The following is a 25,443-nucleotide window of genomic DNA, read 5'->3' as shown; positions in this document are numbered from 1 at the left end:
TAGGATTTTCCCTTTTCTTTGTAGGATATTCCCCTTCTTTATAGGATTTTCCCCCTTTTTGTAGAATATTCCCCTTCTTTATTGGATTTTCCCCCTTTTTGTAGAATGTTCTCCTTCTATATAGGATTTTCCCTTTTCTTTGTAGGATATTCCCCTTCTTTATAGGATTTTCCCTTTTCTTTGCAGGATATTCCCCTTCTTTATAGGATTTTCCTTTTCTTTGTAGGACATTCCCCTTCTTTATAGGATTTTCCCTTTTCTTTGTAGGACATTCCCCTTCTTTATTGGATTTTCCCTTTCCTTTGTAGGATATTCCCCTTCTTTATTGGATTTTCCCTTTTCTTTGCAGGATATTCCCCTTCTTTATAGGATTTCCCCCCTTTTTGTAGAATGTTCTCCTTATTTATAGGATTTTCCCTTTTCTTTGCAGGATATTCCCCTTCTATATAGGATTTTCCCCCTTTTTGTAGGATTTTCCCCTTTCTCTGTAGGATTTTCCATTTCTTTGCAGGATTTTCCCCCTTCTTTGCAGGATTTTCTCTTCTCTTTAATAAAGCAGAGCCATCCCAAGCCCTGGCTGAGTTTTGGATGTCACAGGAGGTAAATCAATCCCAACTTTGCAGCTGGAGAGGCGGGAAAAGGGCCAGGAATATCCTGTGGGAACCCATTCGGGAGCACCTGTGATGGCCCCACATTCTTTAAAATTCCCTCCCTCCTTTTTCACTCCAAAAATCCCCAAATTTGATCTTTTCTGTGCTCTTCTTTCCCTCCAAGCTTTCCCTTCATTCCGAGCTGGAGAATCCCCTCGCTCCCCATAAATCCTAAACATTAAAGGAATTTCATTTAAGCCGTCTGAGTAAAAAATATAAAATGACCAAAGGGCTGAAAAATCCCCCAAAAATTCCAGCAAGCAGCGCCAGGGAATGTGCTTTGGGATCCCTGATTTTCCCATCAGCAGCTTCCTAAATTATCTCTGCCTTCATCCCTGGCTCTCCCAGACTTTAATTCCCGCTGATTCCACGCTCATCCCACAGCTGAGCTTCCCTCCCATGGTTTTGTGGGATGGCCACCTGCCCAGACACCTGTTATGGCCATTATTACCTCCAAGAATTCCCTTTTTTTCCCCATAAAAACTCACCCTCACACCTCTTTAATAAAATTTATGCCTTTAAACATCGGGAGAATCCAGCTGCTTGCAGCTCGGCAGTTTTATAAAAATCTCCCCCTGATTTTTTTATTTTTACGGCTCCTGGATTTTCAATAAATTCCCAAATTAAACCTCGGCTTGAAGGCTGCTCCCAGCTGGTTTTTCCCAAGGGATTTTCCCAGTTCCTCCCAGGAATCTCATCCCGAATCCCTCACCTGGTGAAGAGCAGGTCAGCCTCGTATTTGAGCTGGAAGTTGAGGTGGGCAACGTTGTCCTCCTTGGTGCTCTCCTTCTCCTCGCTGTCACTGGAACAGCAGCAGGGCCAGGGGGTCAGGCAGGAGCCAAATCCCCTCGGGAATTTTTTTTTGGGAACGCTGAACTTTTCTGCTTTTTGGTCAAAGCAGGATTTTATTCTGGGATTTTTGTGAAGAAAATGGTTTGGAGGGAGGTGTCACCACCCAGCAGTTTAAAGTGGTGCAGGGGAGTCCTCCTCTGCTCTAATAATTGGTGACTTTGTTTAAAAAAATTTATTATTAATTACTCAATTAATAAATGATTCATTAATAATTTATAAATATTAGATTGATTTAATTTTTCCTTTCTTTGTAGGATTTTCCCCTTTCTTTGCAGGATTTCCCCCTTTCATTATAGGATTTTCCCCTTTCTTTGCAGGATTTTCCCCTTTCATTATAGGATTTTCCCCTTTCTTTGCAGGATTTTCCCCTTTCATTATAGGATTTTCCCCTTTCTTTGCAGGATTTTCCCCTTTCATTATAGGATTTTCCCCTTTCTTTGCAGGATTTTCCCCTTTCATTATAGGATTTTCCCCTTTCTTTGCAGGATTTTCCCCTTTCATTATAGGATTTTCCCCTTTCTTTGCAGGATTTTCCCCTTTCATTATAGGATTTTCCCCTTTCTTTGCAGGATTTCCCCCTTTCATTATAGGATTTTCCCTTTCTTTGCAGGATTTTCCCGTTTCATTATAGGATTTTCCCCTTTCTTTGCAGGATTTCCCCCTTTCATTATAGGATTTTCCCCTTTCTTTGCAGGATTTCCCCCTTTCATTATAGGATTTTCCCTTTCTTTGCAGGATTTCCCCCTTTCATTATAGGATTTTCCCCTTTCTTTGCAAGATTTCCCCTTTTCATTATAGGATTTCCCCCTTTCATTATATGATTTTCCCCATTCTTTGCACGATTTCCCACATTTCCCTGTGGGAAATCTTTACCTGTGCAGGAATGGGGAGTAAGGAGAACTTTGCAAAATTATTAGGAAATCTTTTTCCAGGGAAAAATTTCTGGGGCATGGATGAGAAAGCAGGAGTGGCTGGAGATCCAGCAGAGCCCAGCAGCTCCCGCAGGCACGGAAAAATCATGGATGCAAATCCCCAGATAAATAAAAACAGCTGAGTTTGGGAGCACAGGGTTTGGGAAAACAGCCAAGTTTGGGAACAGCTGGGTCTCCATGGGGTTATTCCATGGAAAACCTCTGGCTCTGGAGGAAGGAATCCCAAGGGAAGCCCAGAGAAGCTGTGGCTGCCCCTGGATCCAAGGTTGGACACTCTGGGATCAGGGAAGGGGTGGCACTGGATGGGCTTTTTTTCCCAGCCCAAACCATTCCATGATTCCGTGATTCCAGAGGGAGAAAGCGTCCCCAGACCTGCTGGCCACCATGTGGACCTCCATGCTCTGCAGGAAGACAGACTTGCTGAATTCAAAATCCAGGCGGAAAGCGACCTACGGAGAAGGGAAAAAACATCAGGGGGAATAAAACCCCGAGTGCTGAGCCCTGCAGGAGACACAACTCCCAATCCCACTGGGGTCAGAGCCTCTCCAGGCAGAGAGGATTTGCAGGAATTCCCCTGCCGTGGGAGCAGCATCTCCCTCTGGAAGCAGATCCCTGCAGGGAAGGGAGGGCAGCTGGAGGGAGCCAACACCAATAAAACGGGATAAATGTGACAAATGTCCCATCTGCAGTGACCTCAAACCGTCTGGGCAGGCACAGCTGACTGGGATATTAAAGCTCCCGTGGCTCCAGAGCCAAAATTCCATTTCCAGCCTGTCTTTGTTTTGGCAGGAGCGGCGCTACCTGATGGCCCAGGGACGCATTCCCGACCCTGTAGGTCATGGGCAGCCAGCTCCTCGTGCAGCCACAGGCATCCCACCGGGATTTTTGGGAGGTTTAAAGCCCAGCCTGCTGCCTGAGGCTCGTCCATCACAATCAAGGAAAGGTTTTCAGACGGATTCGGGAGCCGGGGAGGTTTTTTCTCCAGATCCTGCTGGTGTTGGTCCCTTTTCCCACAGGATTCCATGTGGAGCTCCCCACTATTCCTTTCCTTCACCTTATCCCTGAATGTTTCCCAAGGGTTTATGGCTTGTAAAAATTATAAACTGGAGCTGGGCTCATCCCAAATACTGGGAACACTGGTTTGGAGCATGCCACCACCCACTGGCTCTGAGCAGGATCCAGAGGAACCTCAGAGCAAGGAAAACCTCTCAGGCCTGGATAATCCCTCATAATCAAGGAAAAGTTACAGATTCGGGAGCTGGGGAGATTTTTTCTCCAGATCCTGCTTGTATTGGTCCCTTTTCCCACAGGAGTATGGGGTGGAATTCTGCATGGATCCCGAGTGGCTGCAGCTCTCTGCTTTTCCTTCCCCTACCTTATCCCTGAATTTAATTTTTCACAAGGGTTTATGGCTTATGGGCTCATCCCAAATACTGGGAACACCGTTTTGGAGGATGCCACCACCCAGAGGGGCTTGGACTGGCTCTGAGCAGGATCCAGAGGCACCTCAGAGCAAGGAAAAGGAGCCTCATTCTGCAGGGAATGATCTCAGGGAAGTTCCCACACGTGGTTTGAAGCCAGCAATAAATTTTCCAAAGGACTGGAAGCAAATTCTGTCACCTGGAGGAGCTGGGCTGGATTCTGGGGCTCTCTGAGGATCCCAACCATCCCAGCTTCCCTAAGATGTTTTCAGACTCCAAAAGGGAAGAAACCAGAAGTTTATCAGTAAAATCCTGTTGAGGGCTGCCCAGATGTGACCCTGGGGGCAGAAGGTCTGTGTGACAGCCCAGCTGGGAGTTGGGAATGCCCTACCTTGGCCTTGGCACGGAAGAAGGGGTAGCTGACGTTGCACACCCTCCTGGTGGGGAGCCTGTCGTCACCGGCGCAGTCGATGTTGATGTCGGTGTCGTCCTGAAACGGGACAGGAGTTTCTGGGACATTGGGAATGAGCCCTGGAGCCGGCTCCTCGGGAAACTGGGAACTCTCGAGGGGCTCAACATGGGCCTTGGCTTTGGGGAAACAAGCAACCAACCAATGGCCAACCAGTGATCAACCAATGGCAAATCAACCAAAAACCAACCAATGACCAATCAACCAAGAACCAACCAACAAGTGGCCAGCCAGTGATCAACTAATCACCAGACAATGGCCAAACAGTGATCAACCAATGGCAAATCAACCCAAAACCAACCAAAAACCAACCAGTCCCCAGTGACTGACCAACCAAGAACCAATCAACCAGTGGCCAACCAGTGATCAACTAATCACCAGACAATGGCCAACCAGTGGCCAACCAGTCACCAAACAATGGCCAACCAATGGCCAACCAGTGATCAACCAACAGTCAAGCAACCAAAAACCAACCATGACCCAACCAATGACCAATGACCAATCAACCAAGAACCAACCAACCAGTCACCAAATAATGGCCAACCAATGGCTAACCAGTGATCAATCAATCACCAGACAATGGCCAACCAGTGGCCAACCAGTGATCAACCAATGGCAAATCAACCAAAAACCAACCAATCAACCCATGACCAATCAACCAAGAAACAACCAACCAGTGGCCAACCAATCACCAAACAATGGCCAACGAATGGCTAACCAGTGATCAATCACCAAACAATGGCCAACCAATGGCCAACCAGTGATCAACCAATGGTCAATCAACCAAAAACCAACCAATGACCAACCAATGGCCAACCAATCACCAACCAAGAACCAATCAACCAGTGGCCAACCAATCACCAGATAATGGCCAACCAGTGATCAACCAATCACCAGATAATGGCCAACCAATGGCCAACCAGTGATCAGCCAATGGTCAATCAACGAGAAACCAGCCAATCACCAACCAATGACCAATCAACCAAGAACCAACCAACCAGTGGCCAACCAACCAAAAACCAATCAGTGGCCAACCAATGACCACCCAATGGCAAACCAATGGCAAACCAAGAACCAACCAGCCAATGACCAATGACCAATCAACCGATTAGCAACCACCCACAAACCAACCAACCAATGACCAACCAGCCAATGACTAATCAAACAATCAACGACCAACAACCAAAACCCAACCAACCAACAACAAGAACCAATGACCAACCAATCAACCAGCCACCTAACAACCAACCAACCAATTACCAAAACCTAATCAACAACCAACCAATGGCCAACAAACTAATGAATGAAGGAAGGATGCAAACTACAGCCAACCACAAACCAAAACCCAACCACCAGCCAAAACCCAGGAGCTGGAATATCCCAGCACCAGCCACCAGCAGCAGCCTGGGGCTTCCTCCCACTAATCTGCTGAAGTTAAGGACTTTTTGGGGCCACTTTTTATTTATAAGGCACAGATATCCATCTGCTCTGGATGCTCTGTTTTAAGGAGGGACAGCCAGGAGCCTGTTATCCACAACTCCTCCATGACCAGCTGCAAACATTCCCAACCACCACTGCTGCCCAGAGCTTTCTGTTCCTCACCATCCCGGGGATTTTCCCTGCTCCCCTCACTTCGTTTGGAATAATCTCCAAAAAATGCATTTTTCTTATTTTGTGGGCAGCGAGCCCCACAATTTTCCCTTGGCACGGATGGGAGAAAAACAAAGGAGATGGGATCTGCGGGCGGGGATGAAGTCATGGAGGGGTGAGGGATGGCTCAGCAGCATCAGCACATTCCCAAACCTCGCTGGGACCAGGGAGGAGTTGCTCCAAGACCGAGTGAGTGGGGGGTCAGATTTTTGGGACATTCTGGGATCATCCAGGGAAAGCCATGGAGAGGTGCTGAGCCACATTCCCATGATCAGCTCCTACTTCCAGGAGTTATTTTTCAGCTGCAAAAACTCGTTCCTGACGGGAACTTGGCCGTGTGCAGGGAGTATTTTTAAACAACAGCAGGAGAAAAATAGAGGGAAATAATTTCCTCTGCGTTTGACCTTCGCTCAGGCTCTTAAAACTCAAACGATTTTGTATTTCCAAAATAAGGAGCTGGAAGTGCTTAGAAACAGAGCCCATAAACAGCTCTGATTTATGGGGGATGGAGACAGGTTTGGGCTCTGCTTTAGGCAGCAGCACCTCTGGAAAAGCCTGGATCTCCCCCGGGAGCTCACCTTGGGGATCAAGCTGGCCAGCTGGAGGTTCCTGGAGAAGGAGATGTTGAGGACGGTGCTGTAGGCGTTTTCCCCGCGGTTTTCCAGCGTGGCTTCCACGGCCACCCTCCTCCTGCTGCTCTCGATGACGAAGACGGAGGCGTCGAAGGAGAGGCTGAAGGCCGAGCAGTCCCCCCTCCGCAGCGACCTCCGGCAGAATTCCCTGCAAGAAGGGGCGTTCCTGGGATTTTACAGCCGTGGGTAGGGCGTGGAAATCCCTGCTCTCCCCCTCTGTCCTGCTGTGCTGGAAGAGGAATTATGGATTCCTCCCATCGTCCGTAATTTTGGGATTTTTGGCCAGCGGTGCGACGCTTTCTCAGATGTTATTAGGAATGCTCGGCACAGCTGGGATGTAAAACCAGATCCTGTGCCAATTGCAAAGGTGGCTCCAAGCCCCAGGGTCCAGCCTGGCTTTGGACATTCAAGGGATCCAGAGGCAGCCACAGCTTCTCTGGGAATTCCATCCCAGCCCCTCACCACCTTTCCCAATATCCCATTGATCCCTCCTTTACCCAAAGCCATTCCCTGTGTCCTGTCCCTCCATCCCTTATCCCAAATCCCTCTCCAGCTCTCCTGGAGCCCCTTTAGGGCTCCCTGAGCCTCTCCCAGCCTGGCTCCAGAGCAGAGGGGCTCCAGCCCCTCCGGGGCCTCCCGTGGGTTCAGGGATAACCTTTAAAAGCTCTGTAACCACGGAGCTGCAGTGCGGAATTATTTCCATGAGTCAGCCAGTAATTGGCAGGTGGGCAATGCCAGCCTTGCAGTTATTCCCTGGTATTTCCTGATTCGTATCCCTGGAGCTCATCACCATGGCACCGAGTATGAGCCGGTTTGTGGATTCCCCGAAAAACCACGGATTCCTTCCAGCCAGGGAGCAGGGGGAGGCTCAGAAGTGCCAAGGAGCCCCTCACGGAGGCTGGGATGAGCCTTGTGGCGGTGCTGGATGAAGGAGCAGCCATGTCAGGATTTACAGAACGCGGCTTGGGGCCGGATTTTGGAGCCTCCCCCAGCTGGTGACACTCTCAGAGGGTGCTCTGGGTCACCTACTCACATGGCACTGGGAATGTCACTTCGGGCGTCCAGCACCAGGTCGGGGACACAGTGCTCGTCCTCATTGCAGCCATTCCAGAAAGGGACCTGAGGGGACAACGAGAGCAGCTTGGTGGCGATTCTTCCAGAGAGAAATCTGTCCTTCTGCCTTGGGGTGGGCACCTGGGAGGTGACACTTTGGGAGGTGGCACTTTGGGAAGTGGCAGCTGGGAGGTGGCACTTCAGGACGTGGAACTTTGGGAGGTGACACTTTGGGAGATGGCAATGTCTTTAGGATGGCACTTTAGGAGGTGGCACTTTGGGAGGTGGTGATACTGTTTAGGGTGACACTTTGGGAAGTGACACTTTGGGAGGTGACACCTGACAGGTGGTCATGCCTTTAGGGTGGCACCTTAGGGGTGACACTTTGGGAGGTGACACTTTGGGAGGTGACACTTTGGGAGGTGGCACTTTGGGAGGTGGTGATGCCCTTAGGGTGGCACTTTGGGAGGTGACACTTTGGGAGGTGGTGATGCCCTTAGGGTGACACTTTGGGAGGTGACACATTGGGAAGTGACACTTTGGGAGGTGACAGCTGCTACCTACAGAGACCCTGAGCGAGGTGGGCCACCCATCGTCCAGCATGGGGCCGTGCTCGGGCTGCTCCAGCTCGTAGTCGATGGAGAACGTCACCGGCTTCACGTAATCCGCCGTGTCCTGGCACATGGAACACGTGGCAGAGGAGCCCAGGGCTGCCTGGGCTGGGGCAGCACCTCAGGGTGTCCCCCAGAGGTCCCAGATCTGCCCTGCAGCCCCAACCCACGGCTGGGATGTAACAAAAAAAAAGATCCCATCTCCAATGTTGCTCCAAGCCCCATCCAACCCGGCTTTGGACACTTCCAGGGATCCAGGGGCAGCCACAGCTCCTCTGGGAATTCCATCCCAGCCAGGAATGCCTTCCCAATATCCCACCTGCCCTCTGGAAGCTCCTAGGAGCTCCTCCCCTGCCTTGCACTGAGGTGCAGAGGGATGCTCTGAAGGGAGATGTTTTTTTGGGCTAAATCATGAGCTCCAGCTCCATCTCCAGCTTCAAATTTCCCAAAAGTTCACGGCAGTTCAGGCTGGGGCTTGGGGCTGGGCCAGTCTGGCAGCTCTGGGCTGCCTGGCTTCCATCAGATCCTCCTCATTCCCTGGGAATGTTTGGGTTTGGCCAGGTTTGTGCATCAGCTGTTCCCCGCGAGCAAGGGATCCGCTCTGCACCCCGGGGTGGGACCTGCTGTGCCAGAGGGCGACACCCCAAAGGGATGGCACAGGGGATGGGATAAAAGGAAAATCCCTGATTTTGGAGCAGGGGAAAGCAGCCTGACCCTGGGGTGAGGACACAGCTCCTGGAGCTCTGAGCACCAGGGGTGATGTCACTGCCTGGGGACACAGCAGCCGCCACGTGCCGGCAGCTCCATCCCCGACCACATCAAGGGGAGGGAAGGAGCCCAGCGGGACGGGACGAGGCTCGTTCCCACCCAGGGATGCTGGAGGAGCCTCGTGCTGCCCCCCACTCACCAGGACGTGGAAGGGGAGGGTGTGGCAGAGCTCCTGCCCCGCCGGCAGCACCAGCGCCCGCGGCGCCGCCCGGTCGCCGCCGTCCAGGTGAGCCCGGGGCGAGTAGCGGCGCTCGTCGATGGTCGTGTTGTACCTGAGCCCTGCAAGGACAGGCTCAGCTCAGCCCCTGAGGCCACAAACCCTGGGCAAAGAGTGGCCCCATTCCTTCCTGAGGGAAATGACAGGCGGTTCTGGGAAAAAAGATTCCCCTTCTTCTCCAGATGAGGGGGTTAGAAATGGGTTGTGGCAAGGCTCTGTGAGATCTGTGAGGAGTGGGATTCTTGGGCTCTCAGATGTTCCTGTGCTGGTCTGGAGGAATCAGAGCACGCCCCTCACCTGGATGGTTTATGGAATCCCTTTGCTTCCTGCGCTGCTGTTGGAAAGAAACTGGAGGTTCCCAACCAAGCAGGGATTTCGGAGAAGCACAGAATCTCAGCGTGGTTTTTGGGTTGGAAGGGACCTTAAATCTCATCTCATTCCACCCCTGCCATGGCAGGGACACCTTCCACTGTCCCAGGGTGCTCCAGCCTGGCCTTGGACACTCCCAGGGATCCAGCTTCTCTGGGAATTCCATCCCAACCCTTCCCCACTCCCCCAGGGAACAATTCCTTCCCAATATCCATCTAAATATCTCATCCTTCAGCTTAAAGCCATTCCCTGTGTCCTGTCCCTCCATCCTTTCTCCCAAGTCCCTCTCCAGCTCTCCTGGAGCCCCTTCAGGCCCTGGAAGGGGCTCTGAGGTTTCACTGGATTCTTCTCTTTTCCTTCTGGACACCCTCAGCTCTCCCAGCCTGGCTCCAGAGCAGAGAGACTCATCCAGGGCGTGACTCTTCCGTGTGGAAATAAAGATAAAAATCAAATAAATAAGGAAATCCCACTTAGATTTTATCAGCAGCAAGGAGAAAAAAAAAAAAAAAAAAAGAAGCTGGATTTGACAGCACAAAACAAAACTCTTGCTCTGGGCGATGGGAGTTTTCCCTTTGGCTTTGGATCCTGATTTTCCTTGGATAGGGTTTGCAGGGGCTGAGCCGCCGTCGCTTCCCTGCTCCTCCCGGGAATCCACCGGGGGATCTGGGGTCACAGCACCATCCAAGGGTTGAACAGGAGAGCTGGCCAGCTCCACAGATCCCCTGGGATGTTGTGGAAAATGCACATCTGGTGGGCAGATGTGTCCCTCTGCTGCGGTGGGAGGGATGGAGGAGCCCTGCGGAACGGCCTCTCCTGTCCTGCTGAGGTGACATTCCTGTCACAGGGAGCAGGGAAAGGCAAATCCCAGCAGAGCTCAGCCCAGGGAATGGCTGGGGGACGAGGTGGGGTTTGTCCTGAGGGGGTTTCTTTGGCAGAGCCACCACCAGAGCCCGGAGACTCAGCTGGGATAGGGACAAACAGAGTCTGTGAGTGACACAGAAGTGGCAGATGGACACATGAGTTCCTCCAAGCTCCTGGATTTCCATCCCAAAAGTTGGGTTTTCCACGGGGCTGGAGACCTGAGCAAGGCAGGAATTGGGATTTTGGCCTTACCCATGCTGGCAGCCTGGAAGTGACTAAAATCTGAGTGGCATTTCCTTATTTATTTGATTTCACCTTAATTTCCACACGGAAGAATCACCCACTTGATGAACCCTCTGCTCTGGAGCCAGGCTGGGAGAGCTGAGAGTATCCAGCCAGGAAAAGAGAAGGATCCAGAGCAAGGTAGGAATTGGGATTTTGGCCATACCCACGCTGGCAGCTTGGAAGTGACTAAAATCTGAGTGGCATTTCCTTATTTATTTGATTTCACCATGATTTCCACACGGAAGAACCACTCCCTGGATGAACCCTCTGCTCTGGAGCCAGGCTGGGAGAGCTGAGAGTATCCAGCCAGGAAAAGAGAAGGATCCAGAGCAAGGTAGGAATTGGGATTTTGGCCTTACCCACGCTGGCAGCCTGGAAGCGAGCAGAGAGGAAGAGGGCGGTGAAGCAGACGAAGGCTCTCATGCAGGTGGCCTCCTTCCCGTTGCGCTTGCAGTCCTTGGTGAAGATGTTGATCTTGGGGGGCTCAAAGCGGAGGCTGGCGTTGATCTGGACCACGCTGCGGGACCTGCAGGGTGGGCAGAGGGCACGGGATGGGCTCTGGCTCGGGGTGGGACGTCCTGGAGTCTCCCACAGCTCCAGGTTTGACTTTTTCACTCCTTTTTTTGCAGGAAGTTGGGAAGACCGAAGGCTGTCTCCAAGCAGAGCCCAGGGGGACCCATCTCAGCTGGGCACGGCCGTCCTCCATCCCAACAGCTTCAAGGGGCTCCCCAAACATTAATTAACATTTGAAAACATTGCTCTAATTAAATCAGGACCCTGCACAAATCCCCACAAATTATTTTGGAACCTCTGGGGAACTATGGATGAAACTCAACATCAAACCAACTCCAGCAATTTTTTAGGGCCTGAGGGTCCTGAGATCCCACAGCCCTGTCAGACAGGGGGTGGTTATTCAGGAAAGATGGCTTGGGTTGTTGGGAGATGAGTTTTTCCCTGGATTTGGGCAGAGGAAATCAGGAGAGGGCAGCAAGGCTCACCAGAGCAGCACGGCGTTGCCCAGCGAGCCCACGGCCAAGTCCACGAGCCCGTCCTCGTTCAGATCCAGCTGCCCGTGGATGCTGCATCCAAAATACATCAGGCCTGGAGCGAGGCTGGCAGCTGCAATCCTCTGGAAAGGAATGGGAGCAGTCCAGGCTGGATTCCAGCAGGAGCATCCCTGCCTGCCAAGGGTTTGCCAGGCCGGCTCCGCCTCGCCGCTGAAAATTCCCCATCCCTGGAGGTTGGGCTGAACATTTTTTTCTAGGTTTTCTAGGGAATTAAAGCAGCTTCTCTTTGGAGGCACCATGCAAATTTTTTACTGGATTCGCCCTATTTAATGTTTATCACAAGTGTCATAAATAAATAAATAATTTATAATTAATCAATAAATCTACTATATATATATATACAATAAATCTATCCCTTGCTGTACAAACCTCAAATTTCAAGCCTTTCCCCTGCTGTCCCATGGAATAATTTAGGTTGGAAAAGCCACCTGAGATTGTCCAACCACCCCCCTGCCAAGGCCACCACCGATGTCCCCGAGTGCCACACCCACACATCTTAAATCCCAGCAGGGATGGGGACTCCACCACGGATTGAATTCCAACGTTTTGTATTGGGTGCCTCAAAAGAGGGAATATCTGGCCATAATAATTAACATAACTTAATTAATGATTATTTAAATAATTAAATAACTTAATCCTGGGTATGGATTTGTCCTGCTCCAGCAGTCCTTAAAATAGGGACAAATTTTATTCCCGTGAGGGATGAGGAAAACCAAGCCCAGGGAAGCCCCACCTGCTTGTACTTCTTCAGGATGGTCTCCTGGAACCCGAGGAAAACGTAAATGGCTCCTTGGTGCTCGTCCTCCAGAGGGGCCCCCACCACCAGGTCGTTGTAGGAGTCCTGGTTGAGGTCGGGAACGGCGGCGATGCAGGAGCCGAAACGGGAATTTTGGTAACTCTGGAGATCCACGAGGGCTCCGCTGGGGACAAAGAGGTTCTGCCAAGGGAAAAAAAGGAAGGAAAACAATTCCCAGAGCAGCAGCAGCAGGACTGGAAAGAGGAGAAACCCTCGAGGGAACGGTGCAGTGATGGGGGAGATTCCACAAGGGAGGAGGTGGGAGCATTCCCAGGGATGTGGAATTTTGAAGCCCTGAGCCCCCAGCCAGCCCCACTTCTGCTTTGCACTCTAAATAAAGAAATTAATTATTATTATTATTATTATTATCATTATCATTATCATCATCATCACTATTATCACTATTATTAACAACAACAACAATAATAATAAATGGTACCATATTAATTAAAAAGTCCACGACAAATACAAATTCCACAATGATAAATATTCCATCATAATAATAGCAGTGCAATTAAAAAATATTCCTTATTAATAATAGATTCCATAATAAATATAAATTCAATAATAATAAATATCCAATAATAATAGCAATAATAATAAACTATTCGTTATTAATGATAGATCCCATAATAAATATAAACCGCGCAACAATAAATATTCCATAATGATAATAATAGTAAGGATAAAGAAATATTCCACATTAATAATACATTCAATAATAAATATAAATTGCACAAGACTAAATATTTAATAATAATAATAATGATAATAATGATGATAACAATAGAGATGATAACGATGATAATGATGATGATAACGATGATAACAATGATGATAATGATAATGATAATGATAATGATAACGATGATGATAATAATAATAATGATGATAATGATGATAATGATGATAATAATGATGATGATGTCACTCACCCCCTGCAGGGTGTACACGTAGACCTTGCCCCTCTCCCTGCCCTCGCTGAAGAACATGGGCGCTCCCACCAGCAGGACGTCGGTGACGCCGTCACCGTTCACATCCAGGGAATTGATCTCGCTGCCGTAGTAAGAACCGATCTGGAGGAGGCAGGATGGGTTGGGAATGATGGGATCATCCCTGGGACATTCCCTGGAATCACCCCCGGGATCCACAGGGACATCCACAACCAGCGCGCCCGCGGCGCCGCCGAGCCCTTCCAACTCGGGGAACTCAAGGTTGGTTTTTCCATGGGGGAAAAGCATTCCCGGCTGGAATTACCTGCTCTCCCTTGAGGGCCTGGTGGATGGTGAGGTTCCTGTTGCTGTGCATGTTGAACAGGATGACTTTGCCCGTGTGGTTGAACCGCGGCGCTCCCGCCACGTAAATCCGCTCGTGCTTGGTGGAGATGACGGAGGAGACGGTGTAGCCTGGAAAGGGATGGAAGAGTGAGAATTCCCTGCCTGCTCCCAGGATCTGCTTTCCTGGCTGCTGGCACAGCTCTGGGCGCTTCCCAGAAAGGGAAGTTGGAAAACCTGGATTTTAACAAAGATAAAATCAGATGGACGCCAGCGCTGCCACAGCCGGAGCTGCGCCGGGAGTTTTGGCGCTGCCTGATTTGCACTTCCTGTGCAAATCCTTCTTTTGTCAAAGGTGAATCCAATTCCTGCAATTCCTGGACTTCTGAGTGTTTTATTTCATGGGTCACATCAAGCTGGACAAACGCTCGTGAGGTGCTGAGTGTTGGGAAGTTGCAGCTCCCGCTGCTCCAGGAACTCCAGGCAGGAAAAGCTTTGCTGGTGCTTGAAGTCAACATTCCCAGTCCAATAAAAGCCATGAATCCACCAAAACCACTCCTCCTTATGGAATTAACCCTGCCTAAGGCAATGACCCCGAGCAATCCCTTTTTCCTACCGGGATCACCCCCTGGGCTGCAGCACTTCCATGGCTGCAGATGGAATTTTGTGGGAATAGAAAGCTGGGGCTGCCAAATCCCGGGTTTTAACCCCAAGTCCAGGCTCCTGAACTTTCAGGCTCAAGTTTAAATCCCACTTTAAATCAGGTTTAAACTGTGGCTGCCCCATGCCAGGAATGTTCCAATCCCAGGCTGGACAGGGCTTGGAGAAAACTGGGATAGGGGAAGGGGGAATGGGAGGAGCTTCAAGTTCCTTTCCAACCCAAATCGTTCCAGGATTCTGGGATTCAAAACTGAAACTGAATCACATCCAGTGGAATTTTGGTCCCTCTTTCCCTAAAAATGCCCCTCCTGGAGGGATATTCCTAAAGCAAGCATCAGCCCGGAGATTCCTGAATATTCCTGGATTTCTCCCTCCAGGCAGTGGGAGGGATAGCCCAGCTGAGCTCCCACAGGGATTCCCATGGGACACCCACAGCCATCCCAGCCCTGGGGGACACTCTGCTGTCACCCCACGGATGAACCCCATGTCCACATTCCCAGGGAAGAGCCTGGAGGGGTTGATCCCACAGAATCCCACTTCTCTCCGAGGAGAGGCTGCATTTCACAGTTTGGGCTGATATTTTTATTCCAGAGCTCCAGTGGCTGCACATGGAATGGATTAACCCAGCAGGTATTTCCTGCCCAGGCATGAAATTCCATCGGCGCTTTGAGACCGTTCCAAGAAAAGCCGCGGACGACCCGCAGCTGCCTCGGCTGCTCCTGAATTTAAATCAAATTTAAATTCAAATCTGTGCCCCACAGCCAGCCTCTTCCCAGGTGAGGACGCTCCCGTGCTGCATCCCATGAGGAATATCCGTTTTTAAGGATAAAATCCCAGATTCTCCCGGTGGTAACGCCCGTTCAGCTTTCCCACCTAAATACGCTCCGTGGTTTTTCAGCTCCTCAGGGAATTCCTGCAGGTAGGATTCCCGCAGAGGAATGACTTTCCCGCTGCTGGTTTCCTTCAGGACAGCTCCATTCCAGTCGTAGGCTCCCACTGCTCCCAGCAGGATCCCGTCCTGTGGGAAAACAGCAGTGGATTGATGGGATTTCTTCCCAAGTGGAGGTGATTCCATCCCTCTGATCCCACACAGACCATTCTTCCAAAAAAACCACCTGGAATGCTGGAGGGTTTTAAAAAAGCTGGAATGGACATTTCCACCCTATTCCTGTTTTTTTTTTTTTATTCCAATGGGTTTTTTCTTGCCAGGAAATTCCCACTTTTTCCATGGATATCCCAGCACGTCCTTCCCAAGAGGGAGGAGCTGCTGCAGATCCTAAGGATTGCTCAGGTCTCCCAAAAATTCCCTCATCCTTATCCTCATGTTAATGATTTAACTCCAGAATTAACAATTTGTCCCAAATCCCAATCTCCCAAAAATCCTGCATTTCCTCTCTTACTTCCACAACGTGGGATGAAAATCCAGTCTGGGACATTTCCAGTCCAAAGGAGATCTCGTTCTTGTTGGTTCCTTTAAAAAAAAAAAAAAAAAAAAAATTTGTGTTTAGTGTGCTCCCATCCCATTCCAGCCCTTCCTTGGGCAGGGACACCTTTCCCTATCCCAGGGTGCTCCAAGCCCTGTCCAGCCTGTCCAAGGGATCCAGCCACAACTTCTCTGGGAATCCCAGCCCAGTCCCTCCCCACTCCCAGGCAGGAATTCCTTCCCAATATCCCATTTAAATCTCCACTTTTCCACTCATTCCCTGTGTCCTGTCCCTCCTTCCCTTGTCCCCAGTCCCTCTCCAGCTCTCCTGGAGACAGCTCTCCCTGAATCCTTCCCTTTTCCAGGTGAACATTCCCAGCTCTCGTCTCACTCCAGCAGCTCCAGGTCTCTCTGACGATCCCATTTCTCCCTAAATCCCCCAATTCCACAACCTCAGGAGGTCTGGGAACTCTCCCTTTGCAGAGCTGCAAGGTCACCCAAAAATGGGGATTGGGAGTTTTTTGCTTCCTAATTCCAACTGGGAGAATTCCTCATCCAGGGCAACTTCCACAGGGAAGCTTCAGGGTGGAGAAAACTGGGAAATTTGTGGGGAGTTCTGAGCTGGTTTGAGCTAAAATCCCCCAAATCCAAGATGTTTCATTCCCAGTGCGAGCCCTCCATCTCCTGTTCCAGTTGTGCATTCCAGGCTGCATTTTTCCTCTGAAATTCGGATAAATTTAGTTTGGGAGCGCGACAAAGTTGTCACAAGAGCTGACATTTAAGACAGAAATATTTCCTGATATTTCATTTCAGCCAATAGAGCCGAAATCCCAACATTATTCCTGTAATCTCCTGATGTCTGGCACCCCAGGAACCTCCTGTGTGTGGGTTTTCCTGTTTATAACCCTGGAATTTGATGGATGAGGAAGACACCCAAATTCCCCCCATACCAAATCTCCAAGGTTTTTCTATAAAAAGCAAAAAATCAAAGCCACCAGAATTCCGGTGGCTGGAACGAGGTGTGTCCTTTGGAAAAAAGGATCTCTGCTCCTGATATCTGAGGGATGCAACCACTCCTAATAAAGACATTTCCTTAAATCTGAAGATACTCCAAGCAGGCTTTATTGCAGAATCCACATCCAATTTTGGAGGGGGAAAAAAAAAAAAGGATGCAGGGGTGGGATGTGCCAGGGAGGAGCACCCCTCACCTTCCAGGCTGAAAATCCTTTCTCCCAGGGCATCCACGATGTCCTTGAGCGCCGCCTCGTCCGTGACGTTGAAGAAGTGTTTGTCGTCGGGGTCGCTGGCGATGAACTTGATCTCGTTCAGAAAGGCCTCGGGGTTGATCCCTCTCCTGTTGTAATATCCCAAGACCTGGTTGGGAGCAAGACGCGAGAATCCCGCGGAATTAGAATTCCCGGGCGGTCTGGCTTGGAATTGATCGTAAATTCCATGGGCAGGGACAATTTCCGCCATCCCCAGGTTGCTCCAAGCCCTGTCCAAGCTGGGACACTTCCAGGGATGGGGTCAGCAGCTCCCTGGGGTCGTTTTCCCAGGATGGATAAAACCATCCCAAAGCCCTTTGGGGTATCCAGTGGGAGAAGCCCCGTCCTCCCATTTTGTGGGGACAAACAGAGGAGCTGCTGGAATTCCTCCAGGCTGGACATTCCTCATGGAATTTGGGGTCCTGCCTGTCCCTGGTCCCAGCACCAGCTCTGGCATCCAAATCCCGAGCGGAGCATCCCAAAAGCAGCACCAGCCACAGGGAGCTCTTGGAATTCTCCAGGAGCAATGGGGATGGACAGGACCTCTTGGAATTCTCCAGGACAGTGGGGATGGACAGGAGCCCTTGGAATGTTCCAGAAGCAGTGAAGATGGACACGAATTCTTGGAATTCTCCAGAAGCATTGGGAATGGGCTGTCCTGGTGCTTTGGCATTCCTGGAGCACAAAAGGAGCTCTTGGAATGCTCCAGGAGCAATGGGGATGGACAGGACCCCTTGGAATGTTCCAGGAATATTGGGAATGGACAGGACCCCTTGGAATGTTCCAGGAGCAGCAGGAATGGGCTGCCCTGGCATTTTGGCATTCCTGGAGCACAGAAGGATCTCTTGGAACGTTCCAGGAACATTGGGGATGGACAGGACCCCTTGGAATGTTCCAGGAGCAGCAGGAATGGGCTGCCCTGGCGCTTTGGCATTCCTGGAGCACAGAAGGATCTCTTGGAATGTTCCAGGAGCAGCAGGAATGGGCTGCCCTGGCATTTTGGCATTCCTGGAGCACAGAAGGATCTCTTGGAACGTTCCAAGAGCATTGGGAATGGACAGGACCCCTTGGAATGTTCCAGGAGCAGCAGGAATGGGCTGTCCTGGTGCTTTGGGATTCCTGGAGCACAGAAGGATCTCTTGGAACGTTCCAGGAACATTGGGAATGGACAGGACCCCTTGGAATGTTCCAGGAGCAGCAGGAATGGGCTGCCCTGGTGCTTTGGCATTCCTGGAGCACAGAAGGATCTCTTGGAACGTTCCAGGAACATTGGGGATGGACAGGACCCCTTGGAATGTTCCAGAAGCAGCAGGAATGGGCTGCCCTGGCGCTTTGGCATTCCTGGAGCACAGAAGGATCTCTTGGAACGTTCCAGGAACATTGGGGATGGACAGGACCCCTTGGAATGTTCCAGGAGCAGCAGGAATGGGCTGCCCTGGCGCTTTGGCATTCCTGGAGCTCAGAAGGATCTCTTGGAATGTTCCAGGAACATTTGGAATGGACAGGAACCCTTGGAAATCTCCAGGAGCAGTGGAAATGAGCTGTCCTGGTGCTTTGGCATTCCTGGAGCACAGAAGGATCTCTTGGAACGTTCCAGGAACATTGGGGATGGACAGGACCCCTTGGAATGTTCCAGGAGCAGCAGGAATGGGCTGCCCTGGCACTTTGGCATTCCTGGAGCACAGAAGGGTCTCTTGGAATGTTCCAGGAGCAGCAGGAATGGGCTGCCCTGGCGCTTTGGCATTCCTGGAGCACAGAAGGATCTCTTGGAATGTTCCAGGAGCAGCAGGAATGGGCTGCCCTGGCACTTTGGCATTCCTGGAGCACAGAAGGATCTCTTGGAATGTTCCAGGAGCAGCAGGAATGGGCTGCCCTGGCGCTTTGGCATTCCTGGAGCACCACCAAGCCCCGCAGGAGCTCCCGCACCCCGAGAGCGCCCTCGCTCACCGCCACGGCGTATCTGGTGACGTTGTCCCTCTCGCTGTCCTCGATCACCTTCTCCAGGTCTGGGCTGTCGTGGGACTCTCCATCTGTGATGACAATCATTACTCTCTTTGCCCCTTTCCGGCCACCTTTCCGAAACGCTTCCGAGCTGCAAGTGAAGAGATGCCCTGGGCTGCTCAGCCCCGCCGGCTCCGCGGCGGCTCCGCGCCCACCGAGCCCTCCCTGGGGCTGCTGCCCCTCGGGGAGGAGCAGGAACCCGCAGGAGATGCTTTGGGATGAGGATTCCCTGCTTTTTTTTTTTTTTAAGGAAAGAGGCGTTAATTCAGCAAAATCGGGTGAGGGAACGGATCTTGAGTCGGCCGGCGGAGTTTACGCTGTGAGTAAAATTTCTTCATCCAGTTCTCCACCCCTGCCAGAATCCCACTATTTGGACAAAGCACGGTCCCAAATTCCTGTGTGTTTATGGAAAAGGGATGCTGAGCAGACTCTGTTTGACACAAATAATTCAGGACTTTGCTCGGATCCATCTAAAATTTTTCCAAGCTGTCCAGGGAGGTGCTGGAATCGCAATTCCTGCAGGGATCTCAAAACCACATGGATGTGGCACCTGGGACATGGTCAGTGGTGGCCCTGGCCACCTTTTTCCAATTAAAATTCCACGATCTGCAGCAGGAATACTGCTTGGGACAAATTCAGGATTTGTCCCTGGAAAAGGAGGAAGTGGAGCTGTCCTGAGTTCCTGGGGATTTCCAGGAGAATTCCAGGAGAATTCCTGGGGCTGAATCTGGGGTCTGGGACCTCATCCCAGGGAGAAGACACAATTCCAGAGTCTGCTCCAGCCACAAACGAGGACAGAGCAATTTTGGGAAGCGCCGTTGGCAAAACTTCCCACAAACGACATTTTCCTCCGAGCCCTGGCGATCCCCCCGTTTTTAAGCAGCAAGGAAAACAAAGGGAGAGGGAAGGAGAAATGGGGAAAAAACAGGATTGGGAGGTTTTCCTGGGCATGGGAGGGGTTTTACCGAGCGAACTCGATGCCGTAGGCGGTCCTGGTCTCGGTGCCCCCTCGCTGCTCGATGTGGCTGGCGGCTGCCACCACGTCCTGCACGGACCTGTAGTCGTTCAGGTGGAACTCATGGACCACGTCCTCTCCATACTGGACAACTCCCACCTGGGAATGACGGGAATGTCACCAAAAACGCCGACGAAACACGGCCTCGTTTTACGGAGTCACCAGCCAGCGTTAAAATTCCGTCGCTCGCTCGTTCCCAGTTTTCCCTCCGTGGGATCATTCAGAATTCCCAATTTTGTGGCTCTCCTCCTTGCTCTGATCCCAGGTTTTGGGGTGATGCAGGTGTGCCACACCCCACTGTGGCAGTTTGGACCCACAGCATCTCCAGGTGGGAGCAAACTGAGTTATTTGGGAAAATTTGAGAAATTCCTGCTCAAATCCTGGTCCAAATTCCTGCCTAAATCAATCTGTGATTACTCAGAGCAAGAGCATGGAGAGCTCCTTTCCATGGGGTTTCATACTCCCTGTTCCTTTGGGATGTGGGATTCCTCCATAGCTTAGGGACACGGGAGTATTTTCCCAAGGGATGAGTTAAAAATCCCAATATTTTGACAAATTCCAGCAGCTTGACAGAAAAAGGACATTGGGAATGGCCCTGGGATAACACAAACTGTTCAGGGCCTCACCTGGATCTGGCCAGGACCGATGTAAAACTTTTTCAGGATATTTATCAGGAAGTGCTGGACTTCAACCCACGGATAAATGCTGTTGGATCCATCCAGAACGATGATGATATCCATGTAGGTCTGGCATCCTGTGGAAAATCCAGGGATTTATTAAAAGTCCTCCTGCAAAGGGGAAGATTTATGGCTTCATTTCCAGCCAGGTACTTCCTTTTAGGATTTCTCGGGGAAAAAAATCGGATTTCAGTCATTTGGGGAAGAACTTGGGGCTCCAGCAAGGTGGGGAGAAACCACAGGAATCCTCTCTGCCGAGAAAAGATGGGATCACTTCCTAGGAATAACACCCAGCGGCATCATTTGGGATTCAGCTTTGGAATTTGATCCCTAATATCATTCCACACTTCAAAGAGGAGCAGGATCCGGCCCCGTTCCTGGTCCCTGAGTCACTCCCAGCCCTGCCATGGAACACAGGGCGGGCATTTCCTCCCTCCCCACGAAATCCTCGGCTCCGAGGCAGCCAAAAACCCCAGAGGGGACCCCAGGGCTCGGCTCTGCAGCCAGAGCAGGAAGGATTTAAGGATTTTTTTTTTTTCCAGTGGGGAAAATTGCTCAGGATCGTCTCAGCCTTGCTGGTGTTTTACAGCGTTCCTTGGAAAAGAATAATCCAGGATTTTGGAGATTTATCAGCTATAGGTTTTTATGGGTGAAAGGATCCATGGATTGGAATCACTGGGATCGTCTGTGTGCCTCCATCCCCATCCCAATAATCAGGGAGAGGAGCTGACCCTGCCACTAAATAAACACTTCCTAAAGCTCCCAAAAATCCCAATTATCCTTTGCAGCGAGGGCTGGAAAGAGGGAAGTGACACTGGGAATTTGATGATGCCTTTACTGCCTTGATCCCCCCCCAGATTCCATTTTTCCCAGCCCATCTCTCTGCCCTGAGAGGTTCTGGAGCCAGGGATCACATCCCATGGGATGAGGAGCTCCCAGAAGCAGGACAGGTTTCTGGGAATCCTTCCCAGCTCCAGGAAAGCCAGGAAATTTCATTTAAACCCTCCAAAATAAAATCCTAGCTCCAAATTCCCAAATTCCAACATATTTAAGTCCTGGTCAGTGAGGGCTTTGTTTTGTGCAGCCAAACTGGGATTGGAGCTGGGATTGGAGCCGGGATAGGAGCTGGGATTGGAGCAAGGATTGGATCAGGAATCGGTGCTGGTATTGGAGCAGGGATCAGACCTGGGATTGGATCAGGGATCAGACCTGGGATTGGAGCTGGAATTGGAACAGGGGTTGGAATTGAGATCCTGGAGCTGGGATCGGAGCAGGTATTGGAGCTGGGATCAGAGCCCAGGGCTGGGATCAGAAGCGCGACTGGATCAGAGATCAGAGCAGGATGGTTCAGGGATTGGATCAGGGATCAGAGCTGGGACTGGATCAGGGATCAGAGCTGGGATCAGGGCTGGGATCAGAGGCAGGATTGGAGCAGGGATGGGATCAGGGATGGGATCAGGGATTGGAGAGGGATTAAAGCTGGGATCAGGGCTGGGATCAGATCAGGGATCAGAGCAGGACTGGATCAGGGATTGGATCAGGGATTGGAACAGGGATCAGATCAGGGATCAGAGGCAGGATTGGAGCATGGATCGGGTCAGGGATCGGGTCAGGGATTGGAGCTGGGATCAGGGCTGGGATCAGATCCAGATTGGATCAGGGATCAGATCAGGGATCAGATCAGGGATCGAGTCAGGGATTGGATCAGGGATCGGGCCAGGGATCAGAGATGGGATCGGGTCAGGGATCAGGGCAGGGATCAGAGCTGGGATTGGGTCAGGGATCGGGTCAGGGATCAGAGATGGGATCAGAGTTGGGATCGGAGTTGGGATCGGAGCTGGGATCAGAGATGGGATCAGAGATGGGTTCAGATCAGGGATCAGAGCAGGGATCGGGCCAGGGATTGGAGCTGGGATCAGGGCTGGGATCAGGGCAGGGATCGGGTCAGGGATCAGAGATGGGTTCAGAGCTGGGGTCAGAGATGGGATCGGATCAGGGATCGGAGCTGGGATCAGATCAGGGATCGGAGCTGGGATCCCAGCCGGGACGTGGCTCACTCTGCAGGGCCGGGGCCACGCTCCGGGAGAAGCGGAAGTTGGCGTTGACGCGGGAGCACATTCCCGTGGTGTAGTAGGAGCTGCCGCACTCGTGGGACCACAGCGGGCTGCAGGCCTGCGGGACAGAAACCAGCGCTGGCTCCAACGCATCCCCTTTCCATGGATGTGCTTCTCCCCATGGAATGTGGGAGGTGGTGCGAGAATTAATTATGGAATGATGGGATGGGTTGGGATGCAGCTGGAAAATCTCATTCCAGCCCTTCCATAGGGAAGGTTTTTCCAAGATTTCTCCAAGCTGGTGTTGGAACACTTCCAGGGATGGAGATTCCATAATAAATGAGTGGATAAATGGATAGATGAATAAATGAATCAAAGAATTTTAAAAAAATTCCGCTTATTATAGTATATTAATATAGTCTTATTATATATAGTTCTATTATAGTCTTATAGTCTTATTAATATAACATAATATACTATAATAAACATAATATAATATAATAAACATAACATAATATAATAAACATAACATAATATAAATATATATAAAAAATTATATAACCTTATATATATTATTTATATATATCTATATAAAATTAATATCTAGATATAATATATAAATATATAACAGTATATCATTGTATATTATAATATATAATGCATTTATAAATATTTATAAAATATTTATCAAGTAAAAATACATTTATATAACATCAGGATATATAAATATGCACATGTTTTATATATATTTATCATGCATATACTGTAGGAGATATTTATAATATAATACATCTAAATATTTATAAATTTAATATATATTTTATATATGCTTAAAGGCACTGCCAGGATCATCAAAGTCTAAATTTTATTTTAATTAATTTCATTTCACTTTAATTTTTAACTTCTTTATTGTATGCTATTTCATTTCACTTTATGTTTTTACTATTTAATTTCACTTTATTTTATAACAGTTTTATTTTATTTTACTGTATTTTATTTCTATTTTATTGTATTGCATTTTACTTTAATTTAATTCTATTTTATTTTATTCAATTCTATTACACTTTATTCCATTTCACCCCACTTCATCAACAAATCCCTATAAATCTCCCAACATTCCCTAAACAAAAACCCCCGGAGAGGAGCCCCCCAACACCTCCCTGTCCTGCTGCACATTCCCAAATTCCCAAATTCCCAGGAATGCTGCTCACCAGGAAGCTGCTGTCCCTGGGGTTGGTGGCCAGGCTCAGGCCCAGGCGCATGTTGTCCTTGCGCTCCGACACGTTGGACAGCGTCACCCGCCCTTGGGAGAGAGGCCGGGATCAGGGACATTCCCGGGAAATCCGGAATGTTCCCTGGAATCTCCGGAATAACCGGGAATTGTGCGCCGGAGAGGAATCTCTGCCGGCAGAACTCCAGGTTTTGGGGATTTTGGAAGGTGAGAAAAAATTGGGAAAATTGGGTTATTTCCTAGGTAGACAACCAAGGAAGGAAAATTTTTTTGGGGATGAGGCTGGGAGCTGGAGAAGAGGAAATCTGGAATGACCTTTGGGATCTCTGGAGCAACCAGGAATTGTGTGCTGGAGTGGAATCTCTGCCGGTGGAACTCCAGGTTTTGGGGATTTGGGAAGGTGAGAAAAAATTTGGGAGAACTGGGGTCTTTCCTCAGGGACATTCCTGGGAAATCCAGAATGCCCCTCAGAATCTCTGGAGCAACCATGAATGTTCCCTGGAATCTCTGGATCAACCGGGAATTGTGTGCCGGGGAGGAATCTCTGCCGGCAGAACTCCAGGTTTGGGGATTTTGGGAAGGTGAGAAAAAATGGGAAAAATTGGGAAAATTGGGTTCTTTCCTAGATGAACAACCAGGGAAGGAAAATTTTTAGGAATGAGGCTGGGAGCTGGAGAAGAGGAAATCTGGAATGCCCTTTGGGATCTCTGGAGCAACCAGGAATTGTGTGCTGGGGAGGAATCTCTGCCGGCGGAACTCCAGGTTTTGGGGATTTTGGGAAGGTGAGAAAAAATGGGAAAAATTGGGAAAATTGGGTTCTTTCCTAGATGAACAACCAGGGAAGGAAAATTTTCAGGAATGAGGCTGGAAGTTGGAGAGGAGGAAATCCAGAATGTCCCCTGGAATCTCTGGAACAACCAGGAATTGTGTGCTGGAGAGGAATCTCTTCCGGTGGAACTCCAGGTTTTGGGGATTTTGGAAAGTGAGAAAAAAATTTGGGAGAATTGGGTTATTTCCTACATGGACAACCAAGGAAGGAAATTTTTTTTGGGAATGAGGCTGGGAGCTGGAGAGGAGGAAATCCCTTGAGGGCTCAGCTCCTCATCCTGGATTCCCAGGCCAGGGAATCCCTGTTTTTTCCATGGCACATCCCAGAAATTGGGAACGTCCCCCAGGGCAGCCCTGTCAATCCTAATTCTCCCTGAGCTGC

The 25,443-nt window shown here is 50.0% G+C and overlaps 1 protein-coding gene across 1 annotated transcript in view; it reads right to left on the bottom strand.

Moving 5' to 3' along the window:
- ITGA11 (integrin subunit alpha 11) overlaps positions 1-25,443 on the bottom strand; it is a 41,292-nt gene that overhangs the window by 4,726 nt on the left and 11,123 nt on the right. Inside the window, exons 4-23 of the mRNA XM_056500045.1 lie at positions 24,214-24,305; positions 23,006-23,120; positions 20,898-21,025; positions 20,222-20,370; positions 19,203-19,347; positions 17,199-17,364; positions 15,968-16,038; positions 15,441-15,585; positions 13,891-14,039; positions 13,569-13,709; positions 12,571-12,774; positions 11,769-11,899; positions 11,130-11,296; positions 9,178-9,317; positions 8,224-8,334; positions 7,640-7,725; positions 6,553-6,754; positions 4,247-4,345; positions 2,807-2,883; positions 1,363-1,452 (exon numbers count right to left, since the gene is read on the bottom strand). Coding sequence (XP_056356020.1) covers positions 1,363-1,452; positions 2,807-2,883; positions 4,247-4,345; positions 6,553-6,754; positions 7,640-7,725; positions 8,224-8,334; positions 9,178-9,317; positions 11,130-11,296; positions 11,769-11,899; positions 12,571-12,774; positions 13,569-13,709; positions 13,891-14,039; positions 15,441-15,585; positions 15,968-16,038; positions 17,199-17,364; positions 19,203-19,347; positions 20,222-20,370; positions 20,898-21,025; positions 23,006-23,120; positions 24,214-24,305 — 2,608 coding nt within the window. The remainder of the gene's footprint in view (positions 1-1,362; positions 1,453-2,806; positions 2,884-4,246; positions 4,346-6,552; positions 6,755-7,639; positions 7,726-8,223; positions 8,335-9,177; positions 9,318-11,129; positions 11,297-11,768; positions 11,900-12,570; positions 12,775-13,568; positions 13,710-13,890; positions 14,040-15,440; positions 15,586-15,967; positions 16,039-17,198; positions 17,365-19,202; positions 19,348-20,221; positions 20,371-20,897; positions 21,026-23,005; positions 23,121-24,213; positions 24,306-25,443) is intronic.

This window comes from Oenanthe melanoleuca, chromosome 10 (genome assembly GCF_029582105.1).
Source record: "Oenanthe melanoleuca isolate GR-GAL-2019-014 chromosome 10, OMel1.0, whole genome shotgun sequence".
Taxonomy (NCBI): domain Eukaryota; kingdom Metazoa; phylum Chordata; class Aves; order Passeriformes; family Muscicapidae; genus Oenanthe; species Oenanthe melanoleuca.
Note: the sequence above shows the minus strand (reverse complement) of the source record. Positions and strands in the feature narration are given on the sequence as shown.